A 22,777-nucleotide genomic window follows, 5' to 3' on the forward strand; every position below is an offset into this window, starting at 1 on the left:
TCAATTAACTGGCGTGGGGCCCGCGAGGGTGCCCCGCGACCCGGTAGGTGTGTGTGCACTGGGCCTCGTGCGCGCACGCGCAAATGTTGGTCGACTCGGCCTCGGTTGCCTAACACTGCACCGCCGGTTGTGGTGAGGGCCACTCTACCGCCTCGTGCACCGTACGGGTTTTTAATTGGCGCCCACTAACAGTACTTGCCGGCATTTTGTTAAAGGCCATACAGAGGCGGTGGGGGGGGGGGGGGTTGGAGGGGATCTGTCATCTTTGGCTCTGTGCAACAGTGTGTCCGTACGTGCGCGTGCGCCATAGTTAGAGCCACGAAGGGAATTGCACACGGATATTTCGGCGGCCAATATGAGGATAATTTGGACCGATCGTTAAGTGGCCTCACACAAAGATCAATTAAATATTAAATGGCAACTGCGTTGGATGCTTTGTGCATCACGCGAAGACAACGGGCATCTACGATGATTTCTGCAGCGCCGTCTGGTTGTCATTACGGATGTGGGCACCCGGTCGCCTCCCATCTGGCCGCTAATTCCAAGATGCTCTGCCCGTCCTGCCGTACGTTACAGTCCGTGCCCGTTCGTTCTCTCCTCCTCCTCCTGCCGGCTCAATTGAGACGCTCCAATCTGGTAGATAACGGCTCACAAGGGGCTGCTGTGGGAATCCGTACGTCACTGTCGGCCTCCCGTGGGGTGGGGGGGGCGGGGGGGTGAGCGAGGCCACCGTGATGGGTGGGACGCTGGCTGGGGGGGGAGGTGACTCTCACAGAATGGAAGTATTGATGTTGTGCTGGCGCTGATGGAGAGGTGCGGGAGATCAGCGGCGACTCGCACATCGCTCTCTCCCCGGTCGCTGGCTCGCCGGGACCTTTGAACTAATTAAATTGGTCTCCAGTGACGGATCATGTTTGAAATGTTAATTATTTACGAGGTTTTTTTTTTTTTGTTAACTCCTTAATCACGATCATTTATTTATCAAACAAAAAGGGCCAAGATTGAATTTTTTTTTGCCGATGCGTCAATAAACCCACCGAGAACGTTGAGGCCTCTCTGCATTCAAACGCTGCGTCTTTGTTTGGGCAGCGCGAGCACGCTCATCGGCGTAATTAAACCTGCACGGGCGCTAATAGAAATGTGCGGAGTGATCTCCCGTGCCCAGAGGGAAAGCGTGATGTGACCTTCATGGAAGAGGTCGGAGTGTGTGCGATCACACCTCCCCTCCCCCAGCCTTCGCAGCCCCCCCCCGCCGCCCTCATTCCTCAAATGAGTGGCGTGTGCGTGCATGCCGGTGGGAGACGCTGCACGTGAAGGAGTTGCTCCATTGCGTCTGGCCGCTTTGTCGTCGCAGGTTCAATATCGCGGACGGCAAGGCTGCAAAAATCTGCTCCCTGCGCGTGTCCGCTCTTGCGCGCACTCCCTTTGTCCGGTTAACTGCCACGCATGCGAACGTTGTGCGTTAAATCTTTATTCGAAAATGTGTTTGGATTGTTTGCTGTGTCGGGACAGGTGATGCTGTTAGCGATGATTCTCGTTTGTGCGACCGTGGGGGTTTTACGAACATTCAAGTGAGTGTTCGTGTGCCACCGGGGAAAGCCGTGCCGGGGAACTACGCTCTTGTGAACCGAATTTTAATTGGCTCTCAAGTTAATTTGCTAAGCTTGCATAAAAGATGCAACACTGATTCCACGGGATGATGGCCCAGGGCTCTTCAGTGACAGATCAAAAGACACGCGTCTCGTTGAAATTTTCCTTGAGCAAGCAGAATGCCGCGGCGCGTGTTGGCGAAACTTTTAGTGCGCGGCGTGCAGTCGGAAAGATCCCCCACGCTCGCGTAGCTTAGACTCTCGACAAAACCAACTCGGTTTAGCTTCGGTGGCACGGCGGGCATTTTTTCGTAAGCCACCGCATCAACTCGGGTTGGAGACGCTGCGCCGGGGAGCTTCTCGGCGTGAAGTGCGCGAACAACGCCGTCGCGGCACGGCGGGGCTTTGGCGCGGAGCAGCGGCGACAGGGAGCGTCCAGCTGGTTCAGAAATAAATACTAAAATACTCCGCCGCCCGTGACCGCCCCCCCCCCCCCCCCCCCCATGTCGCGCCCCCTCTCCCCCTGCAGCTGCAAGACCAAGGTGTACGCGGACGGGCTCCCGCAGACCAGCGTGGTGATCGTGTTTCACAACGAGGCCTGGAGCACCCTGCTGCGCACGGTTCACAGCGTCATCAACCGCTCGCCCGCTCACCTCCTGCGCGAGGTCATCCTGGTGGACGACGCCAGCGAGAGAGGTGCGTGCTCGCGAGTGCGTGTGTGAGCTTACGCGCGCGTGAGTGCGCGTGCTCATACCGGCGTGTTCCCCCAAGCTGCCAGGATTATTTAGATGTAAAAATAAATCCATTCGCATCCTCAGAAATTTACCCTGGAGATATCGTGTGTGCAGGTAGCAGTTAACAGCTGTTCATTATCCCGTGGCGGACGCGCCGGAGCCACTGCGGGCACGTGGCTGCATTTGTCAAACAACCCCCGGCTCGTGTTTGTAAATTATTGAGCGCGAGTGCGAGCGGCGGTCGTGGTGGGTCCGGGGGGGGGCGTGAGCCGCCAACGCCAAGCCGTGGTCGAGCCCCCTTGGTGGGGTGGAGGTGACGCGTGCGCAACCCTGGCGGAGCCCCCTGCGTGTGGACACCGGGGGGGTATGCAGGGGGTGCCCCTGTCGGGCTCGGCCGACACGCCTGCACTACCAACCTCTGTGGCTCATAGCCCCTGTGGCTTTTAAAAACACACAAATTGGTTTGCTGCTCACATGAGCATGGGTGGAATTGAATTCTTTGTTTACAGCCCTGAGATGGGGTTGGAGAATTCCATATCGTTATTGTCGTGGGCGGGGAGTCTATTATTGCCGGGGGGGTGATTCTAGCCATAAGACAAACAATGTTGACGTCTTAGTAAGCAGTTGCCAACTTATCAACGCCTCCCAAAGGAATGTTGGGATGAGTTGACGACTGATTTGAATTTGTGTGGGCTGCGTGTTATAGCCACCGAGTCACCTCGGCAGACTCTTAACTGTTTAACTAAATGATAAAGTGACGTATTTTTGGGTCAGATCGCGTGAGTAAAATGTGTGTTGTACACCCTCCTCCACCCAGCACCAGTGTGTTGTTGGAGGGCGATCCGCAACATTTAACCACTGGGTAGGCTGACGTTCAGCTGGTAGTTACAACGAGCATCATCAGAAATCTGAAAAATGTCCTCCAGTCTTGGGGCTTAAATAGGTAGTGTCTGGTGGAGGAGGGTGCACGACACACATTTCACTCGCGCGACATGACCAAAAAATTTATTACGAATTACAATATTGGTCTCAAAAGCCGACGTGTTGAATGAAATAATTTGTCTGATTTTTATCACAACAAGCAACAAACGCCAACCTATGCCGTTCACCCTCGCGCTCGGTTAAATGAAGTAACTTCGTTTTAAGTGTCCACGTCCAGAGCTATTGAAATTAATAAAGAGGCGTATTTTTTATGACGGTCGTTCACACTTCAGCGTTCCGGCAAACCGCGCTTAGGGAGCGCGGCCGTGAACGTGCCACTCTGCAATGCTGCGCACCCCACCCGTGTACTCGCTCGTGCGCACCTTATTCTTATGCCAATTCCTATTCCTACGTTTAATAACACTGCATTCGTGCTACAACAACATCTGCGCACCGCCGTTCGCCACTGAGTGGCGGCGATGTCACCGCAGCGCTTGTGCCGGCTCGGCGCACTTTGAGGGCACGTGAAGTGTTCGCTGACAGGAGGCCACACGGGATACCCACTTGCGCGGCACCAAGGCACGCGGTACAGCACTTGCAGGTGCGCTTTTATGTTTAGCCAGTAGTGTGCCTTCATGATTAGTTTATTTTGGGTCAGATCGCCGTGGAGGTATAATGGAAAACATCTTTACACTATAACCTTTCACCAGCCGACAGAGCCTATCAAAACCAGCAGGAAGAGGAGGAATGTTGCAAAGTTAATGAATCAAATCAAGGTCACAATTGGGAGGGTTCTAGTTGAAATGTTACATTATACCTGCGCGATGACCTAACCCAAAATAAACGAATTGTGAATCATAATATTTGTCGCGAATGCCTGCGTATGAAACAGCACCTCGCCGTTGGCGCCGGCGTCTCCGAGATGGGGTTGGCGGTACCAGCGGTGCCCATACCCCACCGTGATCGCTGTGCCCGCGCGTGCGAGACGGACCCCGATAACTCTGCGACCGCTGTCACGGCGAGCGCCTCCGAAATGGCTCCGCCGGAGAAGGAAAATGCTTTACAATTTGCCAACTTGGTACGGCTTCTGAACGCGGGAAATTTACGTTCAATCTTGCGAGCGGCTTGTGTGTTGACCCTGCCGCTCGCCCATCCCCCCCGCGCATCACGTTGCCGAGCGCTCTACCTCCCTCCCCATGCCTGCCCTAGTTGGAGTGATGATTAGCGCCTTTACGCTTCATGACTGTCCCTTAATATGACCCACGCCAATAGACTATCGCACTGTAATTGGGTAATATTGTGGATTTATTTTTTTCCAAGGCCATTGCTGCAAAGGGCTTGATGGGTTTTTTTGGGGGGAATTATATCTTCGAAGGTTTTTTTCCTTTTTTCTTTCTTTCTTCCGCTTAAAATCATCGCCGCATACGGCGTGCACAGGCCTAAAACCATCGACGTTGTTGTGCAAGCCCAAAAAGGAACTCTTTAATTTGCTAGATGACCCATCAGTTTGGGATGTTAACTACCTCGCCTGGTATACAGGAGGTCGTGGGTTCGATCCCGACCCTGAGACGCCTGCTGTATATTTAGACTTTGCATGTCCTCTAAGTGGTCACGTGGATTTTTCTCCGGGTCCTCCGGTTTTTCCCTCCACATGAAGAAACATGCGTTCCGGGTCTTTGGCTGTTATACATTTGCACAAGACGAGCCACTTCGTTGAGCTATCATTCGCGGCCAGGTCGCTTCTGAAAAAGAGCTGTATGGCGCAGTTGGCCTAACCTGGTAAAATGTAAATATATTTCTTGAGCTTTTTTACGTTGGCGACGATCCGTTATTAATGCTGGCGCAGCACGAGTGGGCGGTGGGGCCTGCATCACTCATAACCCCCCCCCCCCCGCCCCCCCACCCATGCTTCTGATGACCGCACCGGGTCCGCACGTTCAGGCCGGGTAAACCTTGGCAAGGCGCAGGTTGAGTCGGGTCCAGAAAGCGATTGCCGTGCGCGGGGGGGGACAGGAATTGAACATCTCACGCTGGGCTGTGGTAGCGCGGTGCGCGTGAACCCCAGCTCTGCGTCGTTTCAGTCCTTGCACAATGTGCAGTCGGCCCTACGTGGAGTTTGAAGCATCGAACAAACGTAGATGCTGGCAGGAGCCAAAAAGGAGTTGTGAAATGCCCGTGAGAAAATAAAGCTCGTGAAATCCCTCGTGGCTGAGTATGATATATAAATGGGAGGAGGAAGCACGGATGCCACCCCCCGGACCGAGGAACGTTGCTGATTTTTCAACGAGCCCACCGCCCTAATTCAACTGAGACGTTTATGAAAAATATAATTATAATGAATAAATAAATATACATTTTAAAAAATGACCAGCGGTTTATAATTTCCTAATTTCATAACTGTCCACCCTGCTAATGAATGTGCTCGGAAAGTGCATTATTATTATTATTATTTTGAAATCTCTGTTGTTGACGTTATTTCTCTACGCCTTTTGTGTTTCCCCCCCCCCTCCAATTAAACAATCGCTGACATGACTGTGAGCAGAGCGCACGCGCGGTCTCCCACAACCGCGGCTGCGATTCGCGCACGCTCCACCCCCCGCCGAGCGAGGCCGCAACTCACCTTGCCTCCGCTGGCCTCCAACGTGGCTCCGTGAACGTTTGCCTCTCGCGAATCGACTCGCCATGCGCATCCCTTTCGATGACCCCCCCCCCATCCCCCACCCCCGTGCGCGTGCCGATACACGTCCCGCGATTGGGGGACGCTCGGCTAATTGGGGCGCCGAAGCGACGATTCACCTGCGCGTCGCGCAGCTCCGCGCTACAAGGCCTCGCGACGATTGGAAATCTGCGTGATTCATGTGCGTGAGCCTGCTTGTGTATTATGCATATATATTAGATTGTGACAGATGCTTTCGCGTGTGATAGACACACTTTGCATATTATTCATGCGCTCGCGGTCGGTGTGGCGCATATTGCATGGCGCTCCGGTGTTTTCCCATCCAGCCAACGTGACGCGCTGACATCTTTATGTTAGCTCCTGGAAGCGGTACAGACAGCGGGGGCCGGCGGATTGACCGAGTGCGCGCCGCCCGAGCCGGATTGTCTGCCGCGCGGTGCCAGGGAACGGTGATGGATGGCAGAGTCGGGAGGGCCGTGTGCCCTGATAGGATGAGGGATGTACTGCGGAGCAAGGGGAGAGTGAGCCGTCATACGATCACCCCTGCTCCCCGCTAAATCCTCGCGATGGGACCGCGATGAAGACGGATGGAGGGGAAGGTGCGCGGCCAGGGGGTGGGGCTGCCGCGCCCCAGAATGGAAATCTCCCCTCCTTGCGTAAAAATCTCCTGCGTCAAACACCTGCTCGCCTGGCAGCCTTTTATCCGCGCGGGGGCGTACGTCAAGGTGGTTTTTACAACTCTCGCCGCGTTTGCTTAGGTTGGGATTTTTCCCCCTCCCGCTCGCGCCGCGAGTTCCCGCGTTTTCTGCGTACGCCGTTGTGTGCGCGTCGCCACGTTGGGGCTGTCCGGAATTCGCGAGTGAACACCCGCGCGCGCGCGCGCGCGTGTGCGTGTGTGTTCGGCCCTCCCCACTACCATTCCCCCATCTCTAATCCCTGTCCACCCTCCCAAAAGCAATGTTCAGATAATTGCTTTCTCCAAAAGGTATTGTTGTAAAGTTTATGCGCTGAAGAAGATACTGCCGTTGTCTCTCTGTTTTATACATATATAACAAAACACACACACACACTACATAGACACAACTTTATAAAAAGCGACCCCATTGGTGGCAAGTCATCTGTAATTGCCTGTCGCGCAAGTGAAAATCCAAAGCTGATGCGTCTTTTAAACGATTAAAACTTGCCCATCTAGCAAAGGAGGCTGCTCTGTCTCATAATCATCGTTGTCTGTTTCCTGTAATAACACACGAGTCTGATAGACCACTGCCCAAATGAACAGTGGCGTCCGGCGTCAGCACGGTGGCATTTCCACCCTCCGATGGAGGTGACCCATTTCCCGAAAGGGGTGAGAATCGGCTCAGCCCACCTTACCCTGCAGGGACGATGGGCCGAGCCGACCCCCCCAACCGAGATTTGACCTTGCGACCCGTCTGATTGTGAGTCGGGAGGTCCCTACCACAGCTCCACCCAGCTGGATACTCCAATAGTCGTAATCATAATAGACAGCGACTAACAATAATAAACGACAAAGCTGTTGTTGTCGTCAGCATGCCAAATGCCGTGACAGTTATGCGGTGACCCGGTGACGTGTACAGCTGTATTTCCCATGCCCCCTGACCTCTGCCTCCATACCCCACGCCCTTTTCCCCACCGTGCTCCCTTCTCGCTGCCCTATGCACTCTGACCCATACCCCGTGACCCGTGTCTCCCGCACCACCTCCTTCCGCGCCCCGCCGCCCCCCGGCCCCTCATCCCTTCTGCGCTTCGCCGTTTGCCCGTTGCCCACTCGGCCTGCCCCAGACTTCCTCAAGAGCCGCCTGGAGGAGCACGTGCGGGCGCTGGAGAAGCCGGTGCGAGTGCTGCGCATGGAGCGCCGCTCGGGGCTGATCCGGGCGCGCCTGCGCGGGGCGGCGGTGGCGCGGGGCCAGGTGATCACGTTCCTGGACGCGCACTGCGAGTGCACCGCCGGCTGGCTCGAGCCGCTGGTGGCGCGCGTGCAGCAGGACAGGTGACCGCCAGCATGGCGCGCGTCGAACGCTCCTGCCGTTGTCTCTGCCCCTGCCCGCTGCGCGATTCGATGGGACGGCTACATTTTTAGCTCCTTGAGTCGACGCTCTGGAGGATAGTAATGATGATAATAAGGACGCACGTCCGGCTGTTTTGGGGGGCTGGTGGCCTGGACGAGGCTGGAAGGCGTCGTGCATGCAGGGTGGTGGTTACGTGGCACGCAAGGCATGATGGGAGTTTTGCGATCATGCCTCGGCTTCACGACGGGGTCTGAGTTTCCCGGGTTGTAACCCCCCTCGCGCCAAGAAAATCGAGGTGCGACCCGCGTAGTCAGTTTTTCGGTGTCTTATTTGTACTCTGTGTGCACTCCGTTGGTCTAAACCCTATCCATTTGCATATGATGTGCATCAGTTCGTATACAGCCATTGTGTTAATCTACTGCTGGTTGAGGGCCTCCCCCATGGCGGATAGTTTGTGGGTGGGGGGGATGGGAGGCTATAATGTGCGAAATAAGAAAATCTGATTTTCACGCGCAATTTGATGCGTATATTGTGAGCGTAAGAATCCATTCGATTGATGAATCAATGCTTCATTACACGCCTAGTGTGTTAAGCAACTGGCCATAGGTGTTTTGAATTGGTATGTGAGGGCGTTTGAAGGCGTGAGTTTTTATAGACCGAGGGTTTTGAAGTGGTGCTGTTTTATATGTCAGGACGACTAACAGTGTAAATGTTATGGGTCGGATTTCTTTTCTATCGGTAAGATTTTACACGCGGCTGCCATACGTACGTGCGTCGGTGTGGTCCTGCCGGACAAGCTGTGCCTTCCCGGAGGTCCATGGAGCCCGGCCGTCGTGCATCCCCAAAAGGGCACCGCGTCCAAACAAAAAGCCCTCTCCGGTTTCACCTGCTCACCGGTCCTTCGCCGGTCCTCGCTCGCGCGTTAACCCACACGTGGCCCGTCGCGGCGGTCGCTCTTTAACCTCTGCCGCACCCCCGTGTGTGCGCGTGTGGCCGGGAGCAGGAAGGCCGTGGTCTGCCCGGTGATCGACGTCATCAGCGACGAGACCTTCGAGTACCTCACGGGCTCCGACATGACCTACGGGGGCTTCAACTGGAAGCTCAACTTCCGCTGGTACCCGGTGCCGCAGAGAGAGATGGACCGGCGGAAAGGGGACCGCACCCTTCCCGTCAGGTGAGAAGGGGAGACCGAGAGGCTACTGTCGTCCGTGCAGCTGGTCGGGGGCGGGCGTCAGGTGGTGGGCATTAAGCGAGAGGCTGAGAGGCCGGGCCTGCGGTGGTGGGAGAGCCGCACGGTGGGTCCACGGGACGCTGTGTGCGCATCGACAGGGCGAGCGGAAGCAGGCGGGAGGAAATGGGAACAAGGGGAGGAGAGAGAGAAGGCAGGCGGCGGAGACTGAACGAGCCGGTTGATTTTACGAGTAGTGGGCGGGAAAAGAGTTATCGATTTCAAGGGGCGTCTCACATTTTGGTGGGAGGAGTGGGGTTTTGGGGCTTGCGTTGGCGAGAGCGTGTGCTCGCGAGATTGAGAGGGGGAGGCAGCGATCCGTGCCGGCACGCCGTTTGGCCCAGGGTGGTGCGTTGTCGCAAACATTTCACCCTTTTCGTTTGGATGTCATCGGGAGTAAAGAAAGGACGGGTGTCGGGTTTTATTTTTTTAATTTCTTTCCGAGATTGCTCTTCTCGGGATTTCATCAGGTCGCTGGGCTATTACAGGAAGGTCGTCAGTGTCTTATTGTTGTGTATTCCCCAAATAGAAACCGCTCTGCTCTGTGGGGAAATAAATAAATAAATTGGCAGCTCCGTCGCATGCCAGCCCGATCCCGCGGCTTCGACTTGCACGTGACTCGGGAAGCTCGTGCTTCAATCGTTTGCGTTTTCCAAAAAGTCTCCGCCCTCAGTATTTCACGCTGCGAGGTGGACACAAACAAAAAACTGGTGGATTTTTGAGTTGGACTTTTATGGAGACATGAGCGCCCAAATAAATGACGGAAAATCTTTGCATATACATCACAGCGCCGTTCCCGCCGCTCCCAGCCACTGCATCGCATCACCGCGGCCAAGACTGATGGCCGTGCCGCGCGATGGCGGGGGGGGGGATGTGGTCAGGCATGGAATTTCCTGGTTTACCATGAAATATGGGCTCCGTTTACATCACACGCATGGTTCCGCCCGCCCATTGCCGTCGCCGCTCTTCAGTGGCGACGCACGAGTTGTTGTTTTTTATCTTCTCGGCGACTGCTGTGAAAGGTTTCTTTATTCTTTATTATTTGAGAGCCTTCTTTCTCATGCCGTGCTCTTTTTTTTCAAAGCCCGTTGTAGTGTCAGTGCCCCCTGGAGGCCCTGGCTCTGCCGAATACAGTACACACACATGCATTGCAAAGGCTGCCTTTTTTGTGCGCTTCCCCGTCCATCGCTCATCGCGAGGCCACTTTAGCCACGACCGCCACCCGGTGCCCGCAGTGATGTGTTCTTTGACAATTGGGGCGTGTGCGAACCCGCTTGCTTTGCGGTGCTTAGTTTTGCCGCTCTGCCGCCTCGGGCAGTGAACACAACGTTCTTCCTCGCCTTTCACGACGCTTTTTTGCCTCCTCGGTTTTCATCACGGCGCGTCTCGCCGGGCACCGATTGTTTTGCGCGCCTCTTTTGCGCGACCGTCACGGCGCGCTTCCGGGGGGCAAAGCAAGGGACAGGTCAATTTGATCAGACGTGCCGCGGGGAGGACCGCCGCTGCTGCATTTGTTGTCTCTCGCTCTCCCCGAGTTATGACTAATGAGGGCTAAGCGCGCTGCCGTCGAAATTGGACCCGAGCCAGATTTGTTCAAACAGCCGCGGACTATCTCGTTTTTGGGGGGTGGGCGGGGGGGGGGGGGGGGCGACGTGCGGCGGTGGGAAGGGCGGGCACTGGATTACGTCGCGTCGTGGTGGGGGGGGGGAGGAGCGAGCAGAGAGGAAGGGCGGGGGGGGGTTGCGGGGGGAAGTCGGTCACCTCTCCGCGGATGGATGGACGCAGCCACTTTACCTGTCAGGAGTCCTGCTGCTGTAGAAGTCCGGGTCCCTGGGCGGCGGTGCGTGGCTCTGGTGGGGAGGGTTCCGTGGCATCGGCAAAATGATTTCGCTCGCTCGGGAGGAACGGGTCGCGCCAGGTAAAGGACGTAGCATTTGCAGCTGAAAGGTCAGATTCGTGGGATTGGCTCACAGGTAGCGACCCCCCCTTCCCCCGCACGCTGGCGCGACGTGAGCGCCGGCTGGGGCGGCCGCGAGCGCCGTCTGCTTGATATTGTGGCGCCTCACTCCCAGCGGCATCTGTCGTGGCTTTTTTTTTGTTGTTGCCGCGGCTCGGGCGCGTGAATAGTGGGAGCCGCAAGATAGACACCGCTGTTTGTTTGCATAAGTGCGGGCGATGAATAGAGTTGTGAAACATACGTGGCTGTCTTTTGTAATACATGTTACAAAAAAATTACCTTTGTCAACTGCAAAAAATAATATTTCCCTTATCCCGGGCGTGCGCATACGCACGCGCGCCCAACGCTCGCGCGTGTGCAGCCACGTAGCTCGCAGTGGCAGATGCAGCTGACAGATTTTACCATCCTTGCTGTTTTGGCTCACACCTAATAATGGACCTGGCCTGAACACCTGGTCTGTTACACCTGGCACACCACAGCTTCAGACTTAAGGACTTCCCCTCCCCACCGTCGTTCACATCCCGGCTCAAGGCTTCGGACTGTGATTCTGCGAAAGAGCCTTCATTTGCACCTTTGCCATACTCTCATCTCACCGTTGTCTCTCTTCTCCTCTAATCCTCCTCCCTCCTCCCCTTGAAAGAAAAAAATTACGCCTCAATCTGTAAATGATCTCGATGCGCGTGTGCACCTTTTTTGCGAGCATCGTGGGGACGCAGGCACGCGTAGGGCTCCATGTGAATCCCAGTTGTCTTTGCATGAAAGGTTGGGCGAGTTTGAAGGTAATTTGAGAATGTGGCCGGCTCGGCGTGCGGTCGCGTGCGCCTGCAGAAGCCGTCGCAGCCACAGCAGCCACTATGTTTTTCCCCGCGATGCTCGATTTCACAATATGCTGTCCTTCTAATGACACGTTGTCTCCTCCCGCCCTCTCATCCCATCCCCTCCGTCCTCTCCGCCCACCCGCCCGCCCGCCCGCCCGCCCACCCAGGACGCCCACCATGGCAGGGGGGCTCTTTGCCATCGACCGCGATTACTTCCAGGAGATCGGCTCCTACGACCCTGGCATGGACATCTGGGGTGGCGAGAACCTGGAGATGTCCTTCCGGGTTGGTCACCTCTTTCTGGGCGGGGCTGCCACACTTCCTCCCGTGTGCCACGCCACGTGTGTTGTGTGTTCCTGTCTGCATGGTGTCTTTCGCTGTTGTGTTACGGCGTGCCGAGTGTGTGGTGGTGTGGAGGCCAACACTTCCTGGTACGCGCTTGCATGTGTTTGTGTGTGTATGGTCGACTCAGCCTCAAATGAGTAGCTGGTGTGGTGTGTAAACGTCATCACTGGGGAGACAAAGGCGGACGGGCGTGGTGCTGGCCACCCCACCCCCTCGTGTGCCACAGTGCCGGCCTTCGTAGGTGCTCGCTAACAGCACTTGCCCCGACCGTCTGTTAAATGCTGTACGGGGGTTCTTTGTCTTATTAGGTGCCACCACTGCGTGATGGTGTGTGTCGGCTGGTGTGGTGTGGTGAGCGTCTCTGTCGTTTTGCGTTCCCCCTGTGCGCCGGCCCGCTCGGTGTGTCGCAGTGCACGGTTGTGCTGCGCGCGACTCTGTATGCCGTCCACACGCGCGCTTAACCCCGCGGCCCCGCTTCTCCCAACTCCGCGGAGCGCGTCGCTCGTTAGTGCAGCAGCGTGTTGCGTTAGCGACTGACAGTTGTGAACGCACGTGCAAAACATAAAACAGAGCTGACCGTGCATGCAAACGAATTGCCTCGGCCGTGCCTTAATCAGCCGCACACTGCTGAATATGCCATTATTATTATTATTTTTAAAATCGCGGCCGAGCGAAAATGGTATGCAAAGTGGCGTGCTGTTTGGCCGTGTGACTATCTTGAAGCGAACGTTTCATGCGGCAAGCAGGCCGGTTTACCTGCGGTAACCTTGTGGGTTTAATTAGGGGGCCCGTCCCCTTTTGTAGCGATGCTCTGGGGAATGCCGCGCAGAGCCCTCCCGTCTGCAGGTGTATTATTCCCCGACAAAGAGTCCCCGCGCTGCTTTCATGTGCCAAGCCGAACAAACAGAGAGGGATAATTTATTCATGCTTCTCCGCACCAGCCGTCCCCCCACACACCTCCCCCCCCCCCCACCAAAGCAAAACAATCCAACGCCGGTGCCTTTGTTGGCGGTTATCGGCGGCGGGTGGACTCGGCGGAAAGCTGCGAAAAAGGACGGACGGAGTGAAAACGTCAAAAGCGTTTGATTAATTGTGACGAGGCGCTGGCTCGCGTTGACGTGCGTGTGCGCGCCGTTGCTCCGCGGGCCGAGGCGGCGGTGGAACTTGGGTGAGCGGGGCGCAATGGGAAGCCGTGAAGCTCTCATGTATTATGCAGCGCGCAAACATTTTTCGTTACATTTTAATGATTTGGAAATATACTGCCCGCCCGTGTACGTGTGTGTGTGTGTGCGCGCGTGCGTGCGTGCGCGTAGTAGTTACGGGAGGCGGAGGCACAGTGGTTAGCGCACTGCACTGCTGTCCCGGCAACCACAGTTTGATTCCCTTTCATGGCTAACATCGGTGACGAATATCTGAGCCGGTCCTGGGCCTCCTCTAGGTCGACTCCCCTCTTAAATGAGTACCGGGTGCAAGAGACACGGGCGGCCGGATGTACTGCTGTCCACCCGCCTCCTCATGCGCTGTTTCGGGAACAGCACATGAGGAGTACCTATGAAGGCCGGCACAGCACACGAGGGTGGGTGGCAGCACCACGCCCGGCCTAGGGTGAGCCCCAAGGAATGGTCCAGATAATCGTCACCTGGTGTTGGCCATAAGTAGGAATCGAACTCGGGTTAGCCTGTTCGTTGCGCAGCGCGTTTACCGCTACACTACCGCTCCCCCCCCCCCCACACACACACACACTTATACACACGTATATACACGTATACTCATGTACATTGTTATATTGGAGGTGTCGGTCATTGGCGGAAGACAAGAGGAAATTCCTGAGTGGGCAATGAAAAGGAAGGTGGCGGTGGGGGTCGGGAATTCCAGAAAGGAGGTTAACTGGGTTTTGAAAGAAGGCCTTTGTTACTGGCGCAGAGAACACGTCTTGGAAAGTAGAGAGAGATGAGAGGGGAGAGTTAGGAGAGCACGTGGAGGGGTATTGAGCGAGATGAGAGAGGAGAGGCAGGCAGGGGCCAGTCCATGGACGGTCTTTAAGGCAGTGAGGGCAGGGATCTTGTATTTGACTCATGGTTGCATTCATTACGTCTCTACACGTTAAGCACGTCCGCATATAAATAATAACAATAATCAAATGCAGCCTCCCGCTTGATATTGGCATGGTTTGTCCTCTGGTGTGATGGTAAGGTGTGGCACTGGCATGTGGTGCAGTGTGGTGCAGTGTGGCAGTGAGCTGTAGTGCTGTAGTGTGGCATCGGGGCAGTGAGCTGTAGAGTGTGGCGCGACATGCCACGCTGCGTCGCGCCCTGCGGTTGACCAGCCGGCTGTCCAGCACGCGTCCTGCCCTCCCACTGCCGCACAGCAGAGAGTGATGGCTCTCCCTGCTCACTGCTCACTGGGCCATTGGCATTCTTCGCTGCAGCACAAAGGAGCCCTAATGAGGCTCTCGAAAGTCCCCAGAATGCATCTCCATTAGGAGTCCCTTGTTGGCTGCTGAGTACGAGGGAGGGGAGAACACAGTTGGGGGGGGGGATGTGCGATGGTGGTGGATACAGGCGCACCCCACGCTGCTGTCCCACGTGGCCCCCTCCCGCCACAGGGGCAGCCTGGTGCAGACCCCGCGCTTTCATGGCGCGCGCATCGGCGATTCGTCCCACGGCAAATCAGTCGTCGTAATTTCGGGGTCGTGATTTGAGTTTTAAAGAATCGTTGGATTTTTCCGTGGTCGTTTATGCCGCGCCCGTTTGCGTCGTTTCGTCACGTTCTGGGTCGCGAGCGTAAGACTCGACTTTGGTCAATGATTTGAGGCATCGTTACGCCCGCAACACCTCCCTGCAGCACCTACCAATGCGCCATAAATTCCCCTGGGATTGGGGTGGAATCGGCAGAATTGTCCCGACGTAGGAGCCTCGGGTAAGTAAGTGCCATTATGGGTCAACGAAGACTCGTCACGACTGCTTAGTGAGAAGGTTTATCGAGATGTGCTTTTATCAAGTGAAATTAGAGTTCGATTTGCTTTGGTTAGCCTAACAGTGCTTAATGAATCTGCTGCTACATTTTTTCCCCGTGTGTAAATATGTGGTAAATTTGATCCGTGAACTCTGCAGCACGAACTAAATTATTGGATCCCTTTCTCCTCCAGCCGCTCGATTTTGAAGAAGTTACAGTGTCTATGCGAGTGCGCGCGTGCCTGCGTGCACGCGCGCGTATGAGTGCACGTGTGTGGGTGCGCGCGTGTGGGTGCGCGCGTGTGGGTGCACGCGTGTGGGTGCACGCGTGTCACGCCGTGGCTGGAGGCTCGCATCACGTCGAACAGGCAGTACGTGGCCACGGGTACACCCGGGGTTAACAATTGTAAATACGTGTAAACCCGGTCCATTCGACTCGGGGAAGGTGGTGTGGGTCCTGTGGGTCCTGTGGGGGCGATACGTGTCCCGCACGGACCTCGACCATTCCCGCCGTCTCACTGCGGGGCCAGACCAGCTACCGTAAAATGGGTTAGTGATGGTCTTGATGAAAAAAGCACTTATGTTGTGCTCATAAAACACCAAACGGTTATTGCGTCGGCCCTGGAAATTGCCCACGGGCTTTTTAATGTAAATGCGGGTACACGTTTATCTCGTTGCTCCCTGGGAATTACTTGCATTGTAGCTTTTAGGACCGTATTAAACATCGCTCCTTCTTGCATTTTTATAAGTGTGCATTTTTGGCCCGGCAAGAGCCACAAGCGGCAATGCCGGATTTTTTTCTTGCGTCTGCGGAGAGCGCCAGCAAGAGAGCGCCGGGGTGAACGTCGCGACGGCTGCCACTAGTTAACGTGCGGAGCGCAGGCAAAGAGGAATCCGTCACTTTTCTTTTTTATTATCCGATCCCAGAAGGGCGATTATTCGCAGTGGTCACGTCGTCCACTCGTGACCACTCTCGTCCCTTTGTTCTCGCGCTGTACGAGCGCGCGGTGCTTGTAAAGCTTACCAAGACTCGCGTCGTTTTAAATTCCCTTCCGCTCGGCAGAGTGCGGTGCCCCTAGCCCAGGTGCGTTCATGTGAACCCCTCTCTCATTACGGTGTATTTACATTCGCAGTGCCTCGTACCATTTCCCTGCGTTACCGTCAACCAATGTTGGTACGCTTTCCCAAAACGCTCTTCAGCGCGAAGACAAGGGATCGCAAAGGTGAGATTTTGGGCGTCGGGTGAGGGATAATTGCCGATCAGCTCCTCTCCACGGTGGTCATGCCCAGCCGCCACCATCCTTAACCTCCTCCTCCTCACTGATGCATCTGCTGGGGGGTTAGGGGGTGGCGGGTTAGGGAGGATCCAACCTTGATGTCGTGCTTGTGCCGGTTGCCAAGACGACCTGCGGACGACGATAGCGCTGCGAGCGGCGTGCGGGCCGCGGTCTTTCATCGTTTCGTTTGGGTTCCGTTGTGCGGCGCACTTTCGTTTTTTTTTTGCCGAGCGAACCGGACTGGTTGTGCGTGTGTGTGTGCACGCGCATGGTGGCACAGATCTGGCAGTGCGGTGGCTCACTGGAGATCGTCACGTGCTCGCACGTGGGACACGTGTTCCGCAAGGCCACGCCGTACACCTTCCCTGGCGGCACCGGCCAGGTGATCAACAAGAACAACCGGCGCCTGGCCGAGGTGTGGATGGACGAGTTCAAGGACTTCTTCTACGTCATCTCCCCCGGTGAGGATCCACAGCCCACTGCCCACCCCCGGCTGATGAGAACAACAGCAGTCGGCATTACGAGGTCGCGCTCGTTGCACACAGAGTGCTCGCCACAAATGAACCACAACACCTTGCTGATCGCGTCAAGGAGCTTGAACCATCATCACGAGAGGCTCCGGTCATCCTCGCAGCATCGGCTTTTGGCTCGCCATCAAACAAATACGGCGGTCACCGCGTCGCGCACTTTCAGGTGCGCCTTCTGGGGCCGTCTGGAATGTTCTTCCATCTGATATTGGGAAGCCACTGGAGCTATGCACTTTTAAATCATCTCGCTTGAAAACTCATTTCGTGAGAACTGCTTTTTTTGTTTAGTTGTCCTTCCCCCGCATTTACGATGAGCACGGTCGACTGCGTACGGTGCGAAAGAAGTTCGACATGCGTAAATGTATTCATCCCGGATCTCCTCATCACCACCACCATCGTCATCATCAACAGTGATCAATCCACTGCTGGACGGTGGCTTAACGAATCTGTCGCCGTCTCTCGCGGTTCCTGCGGTGCAACAATCCACCCAGCCCAGCTCCTGAACACAACGGCGACTTCTCCGAATTGACGGTGGACGTCCTCTTGAGCGCGTTCACCCCTTTGACTTTCCGCTCCGTCGCTCGACCGCCGGCCACCGTCCCTGCCCAGGCCCCGCTCGCGTTTCTTGACAGTCAGCAGGGTGCCATTCAACCTGATCACGGCAGTCTAACCCGCCACTTATCCAGGAAGCCTCGCCGAGCCTCGCTCCCGTTTCAGCGGAGTTCTGCATTGGGATCTTTTGATCGGTTTCTATTTAACGAGTAATTTTCACGTGGAAGGAAACCGGAGCGGCCGGTGAAAAACCTCACGGACACAATGGGGATGAATGCTTAAAATTCCATACAGATGGGTTCCTCAGCCCACTTGACGGCCACCTCGCAGCCCAGCATGTTTGTGAGTTGCACGAATCTACTTCAATCGATCCTCCAGTCCTTGTCTGCAGAGCGTGGCATCGCAGGCGTTATCCACGTTGACTTGCACACTATAGACAAAGATCTCCTTGATAGCCTTCACAGAATGTTGGAGACAAATGGAGTTAGCGAGCACCTATGAAGGCACATCACACCAGGTACTAATTTGAGGCTGAGTCGACCTAGGGGAGGCCAATGACCGGTTCAGATAATCATCACTGGTATTGGCCGTGGGCGGGAATCGAACATGGGTCGCCGCGTTCGTGGCACGGCGCGCTGACCGCGACACCACCGCTCCCCACTCACGGACACACACACACACAGAGAGACAAAGACAAACACACTGAGCTCACAACACTGAACGTTACCTAGGTCACGCTGCTGCCCGGCTCGTGGAATCCTTCCGAGATGAGCACCGCGTCGCGCACGCTACGTAGGGGGGGGGGGGGGGCACGGGAAGGGACGCGCCGAGACTCGACGCCTCTGCCCGCGATGCACGACCGGCAGCAACTCCAAGTGGGTGGGTGGGGGGGGTGGTACCTGGCCCCCCCCCCTCCTCTTCATCACCCGCTGCCTGAGTCCCCCCCGGGCTGTGGACCTCGGCGCAGCGGCCGCGCGCTCCGTTATCTACGCCGCCGTGCGTCGTCTCGCCCTCAGGTGTGACCAAGGTGGAGTACGGCGACGTGTCGCAGCGCAAGCAGCTGCGTGAGCGGCTGCAGTGCCAGCCCTTCTCCTGGTACCTGGAGAACATCTACCCCGACTCGCAGATCCCGCGCCACTACTACTCGCTCGGGGAGGTGCGTGCCGCTGTCGCCGCCGGTGTATGGCGAGCGCGAGCCTTGCACGCGGGCTGTGTTGGGAGGACGTGGATTCGAGCCCGGGGTCTCGACGATGCCGGCTAAGTACCGTCGTGCACTGGCAATCCTTGCCAGGTCAAGAAATAATGTACTTGTTGTTGCAGTAATTGCATTGTAAATTGTAATATTATTATTATTATTGTCTCCCGTTAAAATGTACGTAAAAGACAAAAATTAACAATGTTAATAAATGCATCGGAATCTTAATCTGGAGCCGTGAGGCACAGATGATGGAGCCGTGCTTAGAACAAGGAGAGATTTGACGTGTCTGTGAAGCCCCCCTTGCCGTGGCGCACATCACAAGTGGACCTTCAGGCTTTGGTTTTGTGCAGAAACGCTGCTTGCAGGCTTCGGCACGAAGCTCGGTCGACCCGCTCGGAGAAAATTCTGCCAATATTTTGCGCAAATGAAAAGAGGCCAACTCCTTGATTCAAAGCAGATGAGAGCCACTCGAGATTACAAATGTTCATTATGCAGAAACGGCCCGGGTATGAACACACGTGTCGTGGATATGAACCCCAGCGAGCTATCGGCAGTAGCGCTATGTGAACGGCAGTGCACGATGCACGTGCTCATGGGAGCGTAGCTCGAGGCCCGGTGTCGGAACTGCTACGCCCGTGATGTAGGACCACCGGCCTCCAACCCTCGCTTGCACGGAGGTCACCTTCACTAGGCCAGATTTTTCCTGTCATCGCATCGTCTTGTGGAAGCACCTTGAAATACCAAAGCTCTTACCTCCCGTAACCTGACCGCCCCTCTCCACTACCTCCTCCTCCCAATCCTCCCACTGTGACACCTCTGCACGATGCGTCACCGTGCCGCGGGAGCGGGCGGGCGGGCGCGGACCGCTGAGCGAGCAAGCAGGGCTCTGGCACGGCTCTCGTCCAAGGGAGCGCGTGCTCGCCCCCCCATTAAGGGCCAGTTTGTGTCTTACACTCCCCGCCCTCCCTCTCAGCACCCTCCCCTGCCCCCACGGCCCCTACCACCTCGACGCTCGGATGCGCAAAGGGCGTCTTCCGATTGTTCGGTGTCTGCCGGGGCCGCGGCGGTGGCGGCGGGGGTGCACGGTAGCGTCGCCGGCGTGAGCGTCGCCGGTTGGGGGCGGCAGCGTTTGTGACGGGAGGGCGATGTCTTTGCGCGCGGCCGGGCGCAGCTGCGCATCCGCTAATGAAGCCTTGACGTGTCCCGTCTGCGCGTCCCTCCATCGTGGTGGACGCTCGCCGTGCGGCAGACGGGACTAATGGCAGATGTGACACACTTCACCAGGTGCACACGCACACACACAGAGAGAGCCACAGCCCATACAATATTCATGAAGCCAAAATTGCACGCAGTTGCAGAGTGAGGCCGGCAGCCTGGTTTTAATCAGCTTCTTGAGCCGAACAGGGAGGAAAATGAATTGGGTCTTCACGTGGGATTTTTTTTTCCAACATACACAAGAACATTTGTGAAATCTGCGTGGGAAAGCATTAATATTTGAAATGAATTCTCCTTGGTAGACTGCATGGAGAGGGAGGTGGGGGAGGGGGTGGTGTGGATTAATAAAACTCGACGGAAAATTATTTTCAAATCTGCATTATTTAAAGTCGGGATTGTACGACGACACTCGGTGCGCGTCCTGAATCAGGCCGTCGTGCGGAGTCGCCGCACAACGTCTCCAAAATGCAACCGGACGCACGAATAAATAAACGAGGAATAATTTATATGCGAACGCTCGCACGCGCAGGCGGGGCGTGCACATGCACGCCCCGCCCGCGCGCACGAGCGGACGCGTCGGTAAGTGCACATTCATAACGCAAACGCGCAAACAAATAGCCCCGTAAATTATTTACAAATGAATAATTAAATGTGCACAGTTTATTTAAATTAAATTAATTGAACAAACAGAGTGGGGACATGCAGGGCTGTCCGCACGCTGACTCGGCGCGGTGAGTGACGGCCCCCCACCGTATGTGCTGCCGTGCCCCCCACCGTGCCTTCACCGTGCCCCCCACCGTGCCCCCATCCAATTCGTTTGGTCTCCTGCTCGCTCTTCCTTCCCGCCCGCCCGCCCGCCCGCGGTGCAGATCCGCAACATGGAGACCAACCAGTGCTTGGACAACATGGGGCGGAAGGAGAACGAAAAGGTCGGCATCTTCAACTGCCACGGCATGGGAGGCAACCAGGTGCGGAGTTTGCAAGAACTTGCAGGGGGCCGGGGAGTTGGGAGCGGACGGCGGCACCTAGCGCCGACTCTCGCGTGCCCCCCACGCTGCTTCGTCACCGCGCGCGGTCGCCCCGCGCCCTCGCGTCGCGGGGCTTCGACACACGGAGCACATTTCTGTGCCTGTGGTCGGCTCGATGAGCCCCGTCGGGTCCCCAGGCAGGCGCTCCTCCCGGTGAGCCTCGCCGGGTGCTTTTTACAGAAGGCAACGTGTTTGTTGGCATTTTCGTCGGGTGCCTGGGCCGGCGGGCGAGCGCAAATCTGTGCTTTTCACGCCCGCCCCTCCGAGCGCTTGAGAGGCCAGCTGTGAGGCGGCGCCCTGTCTCCTGTGCCCGTCTATAGCTTGCGCGACTTCCGCTAAGCTCCTCCACCAAATGACATCGCCTCCACCAAATGACATCGCCTACAAGCCGATGTGAATTAATCCCGGGCTAGAAAAATAAAGAGAACGATACAGACGATGGCCGTGGAGCCCGCGTGGCACGCGCGGGCTCCACGTGGCACGCGCGATCCACGTGGCACGCACGCTCCACGTGGCACGCGCGATCCACGTGGCACGCACGCTCCACGTGGCACGCACGCCACCACACTGCAGCTAACGGTCCTCGCTGCTGCACGCACACGCACTGCTCCTAACAGGCAGAGCAGGGTATGCATCCCAGCTCATTCATTACATTGCAGCTGGAAGCGACGGCCGTGTTGAGCTTATGAACCCTAATGAGGTTTATTTTTTGCAGCTGTTGTGATTGTCTTAAAAAAAATAAAAGCCCAAAGTGTTGATGTGACAACATCGGCTTGGGGGCAGCGCTGGTGTTCATAACTCCGAGGCAGTGGTGGGAATTCTACATTCTGTGGTGGAAACAAACATAAACGACACCCGTGAATCCCACAGGCAACTTGAACTAAAGCAGCGTGCGTGTTACCGAACGAGCGTGGATGAAGGGCCGAGTCAACCCCCGAACGGGATCGCTGCCTTCTGATTGCGAGCCGTTCACAGCAACCGCTCGGCCCAAAGTTCGACTTTGTGCAGCGTTAAAAGAACGGCGGGAGTCACGGGCGCGTGAGCCAGCGCTCGGCCTGTCGTGGGGGGGGGGGGGGGTGGTGACGTGGAGCTGCGGTGACGTCGTGTGTGTGTGTGTGTGCGCGCGTGTGTCTGGCGAGTAGGTGTTCTCGTACACGGCGGAGCAAGAGCTGCGTTCGGACGACCTGTGCCTGGACGTGTCGCGGCTGAGCGGCCCCGTCGTGATGCTCAAGTGCCACCACCTCAAGGGAAACCAGCTGTGGCACTACGACCGCGAGGTGCGCACGCCCGCACGCACGCGCAGCAAAAGCAGCCGCCGCTTGCAACCAAGTGCTGGTGATGCCACCGCAGCGCTTGTGTCAGGCTAGGTGCACTTTGAGGCTATCACGTGCACTGCGGAAGGCTCGCTGGCAGGGGTTGAAGGGACACACCCTGATTGCTATAGGTCGACCGATTGAGGTGACTGACAGACGCATCACCCGCGCGCTCCCCGCTGTGCCAACGAGACGAACAGACTGTTGAGGCAAGTGCTGTTCGTGAGCACCTATGAAGGAAGGCAAGGCACTCGAGGGGGTGGGTGGCCAACACCTAGCCTTGGCCCCCTGTGTCTCTCCAATGCTGATGTTGGCACACGGCAATGGGTGCTCTTTTAAAGCCGAGTCGACCTAGAGAGCCCCAGAACCGGTTCAGTTTTTTTGTCACCGATGTTGGCGGTGAGCGGGAATCAAACT

The 22,777-nt window shown here is 56.5% G+C and overlaps 1 protein-coding gene across 2 annotated transcripts in view; it reads left to right on the forward strand.

The window, feature by feature from the left end:
* Positions 1–22,777, forward strand: part of LOC116941085 (polypeptide N-acetylgalactosaminyltransferase 13) — a 64,769-nt gene that overhangs the window by 38,025 nt on the left and 3,967 nt on the right. For both annotated transcript variants that reach the window (XM_076066059.1, XM_076066060.1), the window contains exons 4-11: positions 2,119–2,285; positions 7,722–7,929; positions 8,952–9,122; positions 12,119–12,236; positions 16,808–16,988; positions 18,623–18,762; positions 20,889–20,987; positions 22,190–22,324. In XM_076066059.1, coding sequence (XP_075922174.1) covers positions 2,119–2,285; positions 7,722–7,929; positions 8,952–9,122; positions 12,119–12,236; positions 16,808–16,988; positions 18,623–18,762; positions 20,889–20,987; positions 22,190–22,324 — 1,219 coding nt within the window. The remainder of the gene's footprint in view (positions 1–2,118; positions 2,286–7,721; positions 7,930–8,951; positions 9,123–12,118; positions 12,237–16,807; positions 16,989–18,622; positions 18,763–20,888; positions 20,988–22,189; positions 22,325–22,777) is intronic.

The sequence above is a fragment of the Petromyzon marinus genome, chromosome 10 (assembly GCF_048934315.1).
Source record: "Petromyzon marinus isolate PM22_M1 ecotype Great Lakes invasive population chromosome 10, UKy_Petmar_22M1.pri1.0, whole genome shotgun sequence".
Classification (NCBI taxonomy): Eukaryota; Metazoa; Chordata; class Hyperoartia; order Petromyzontiformes; family Petromyzontidae; genus Petromyzon; species Petromyzon marinus.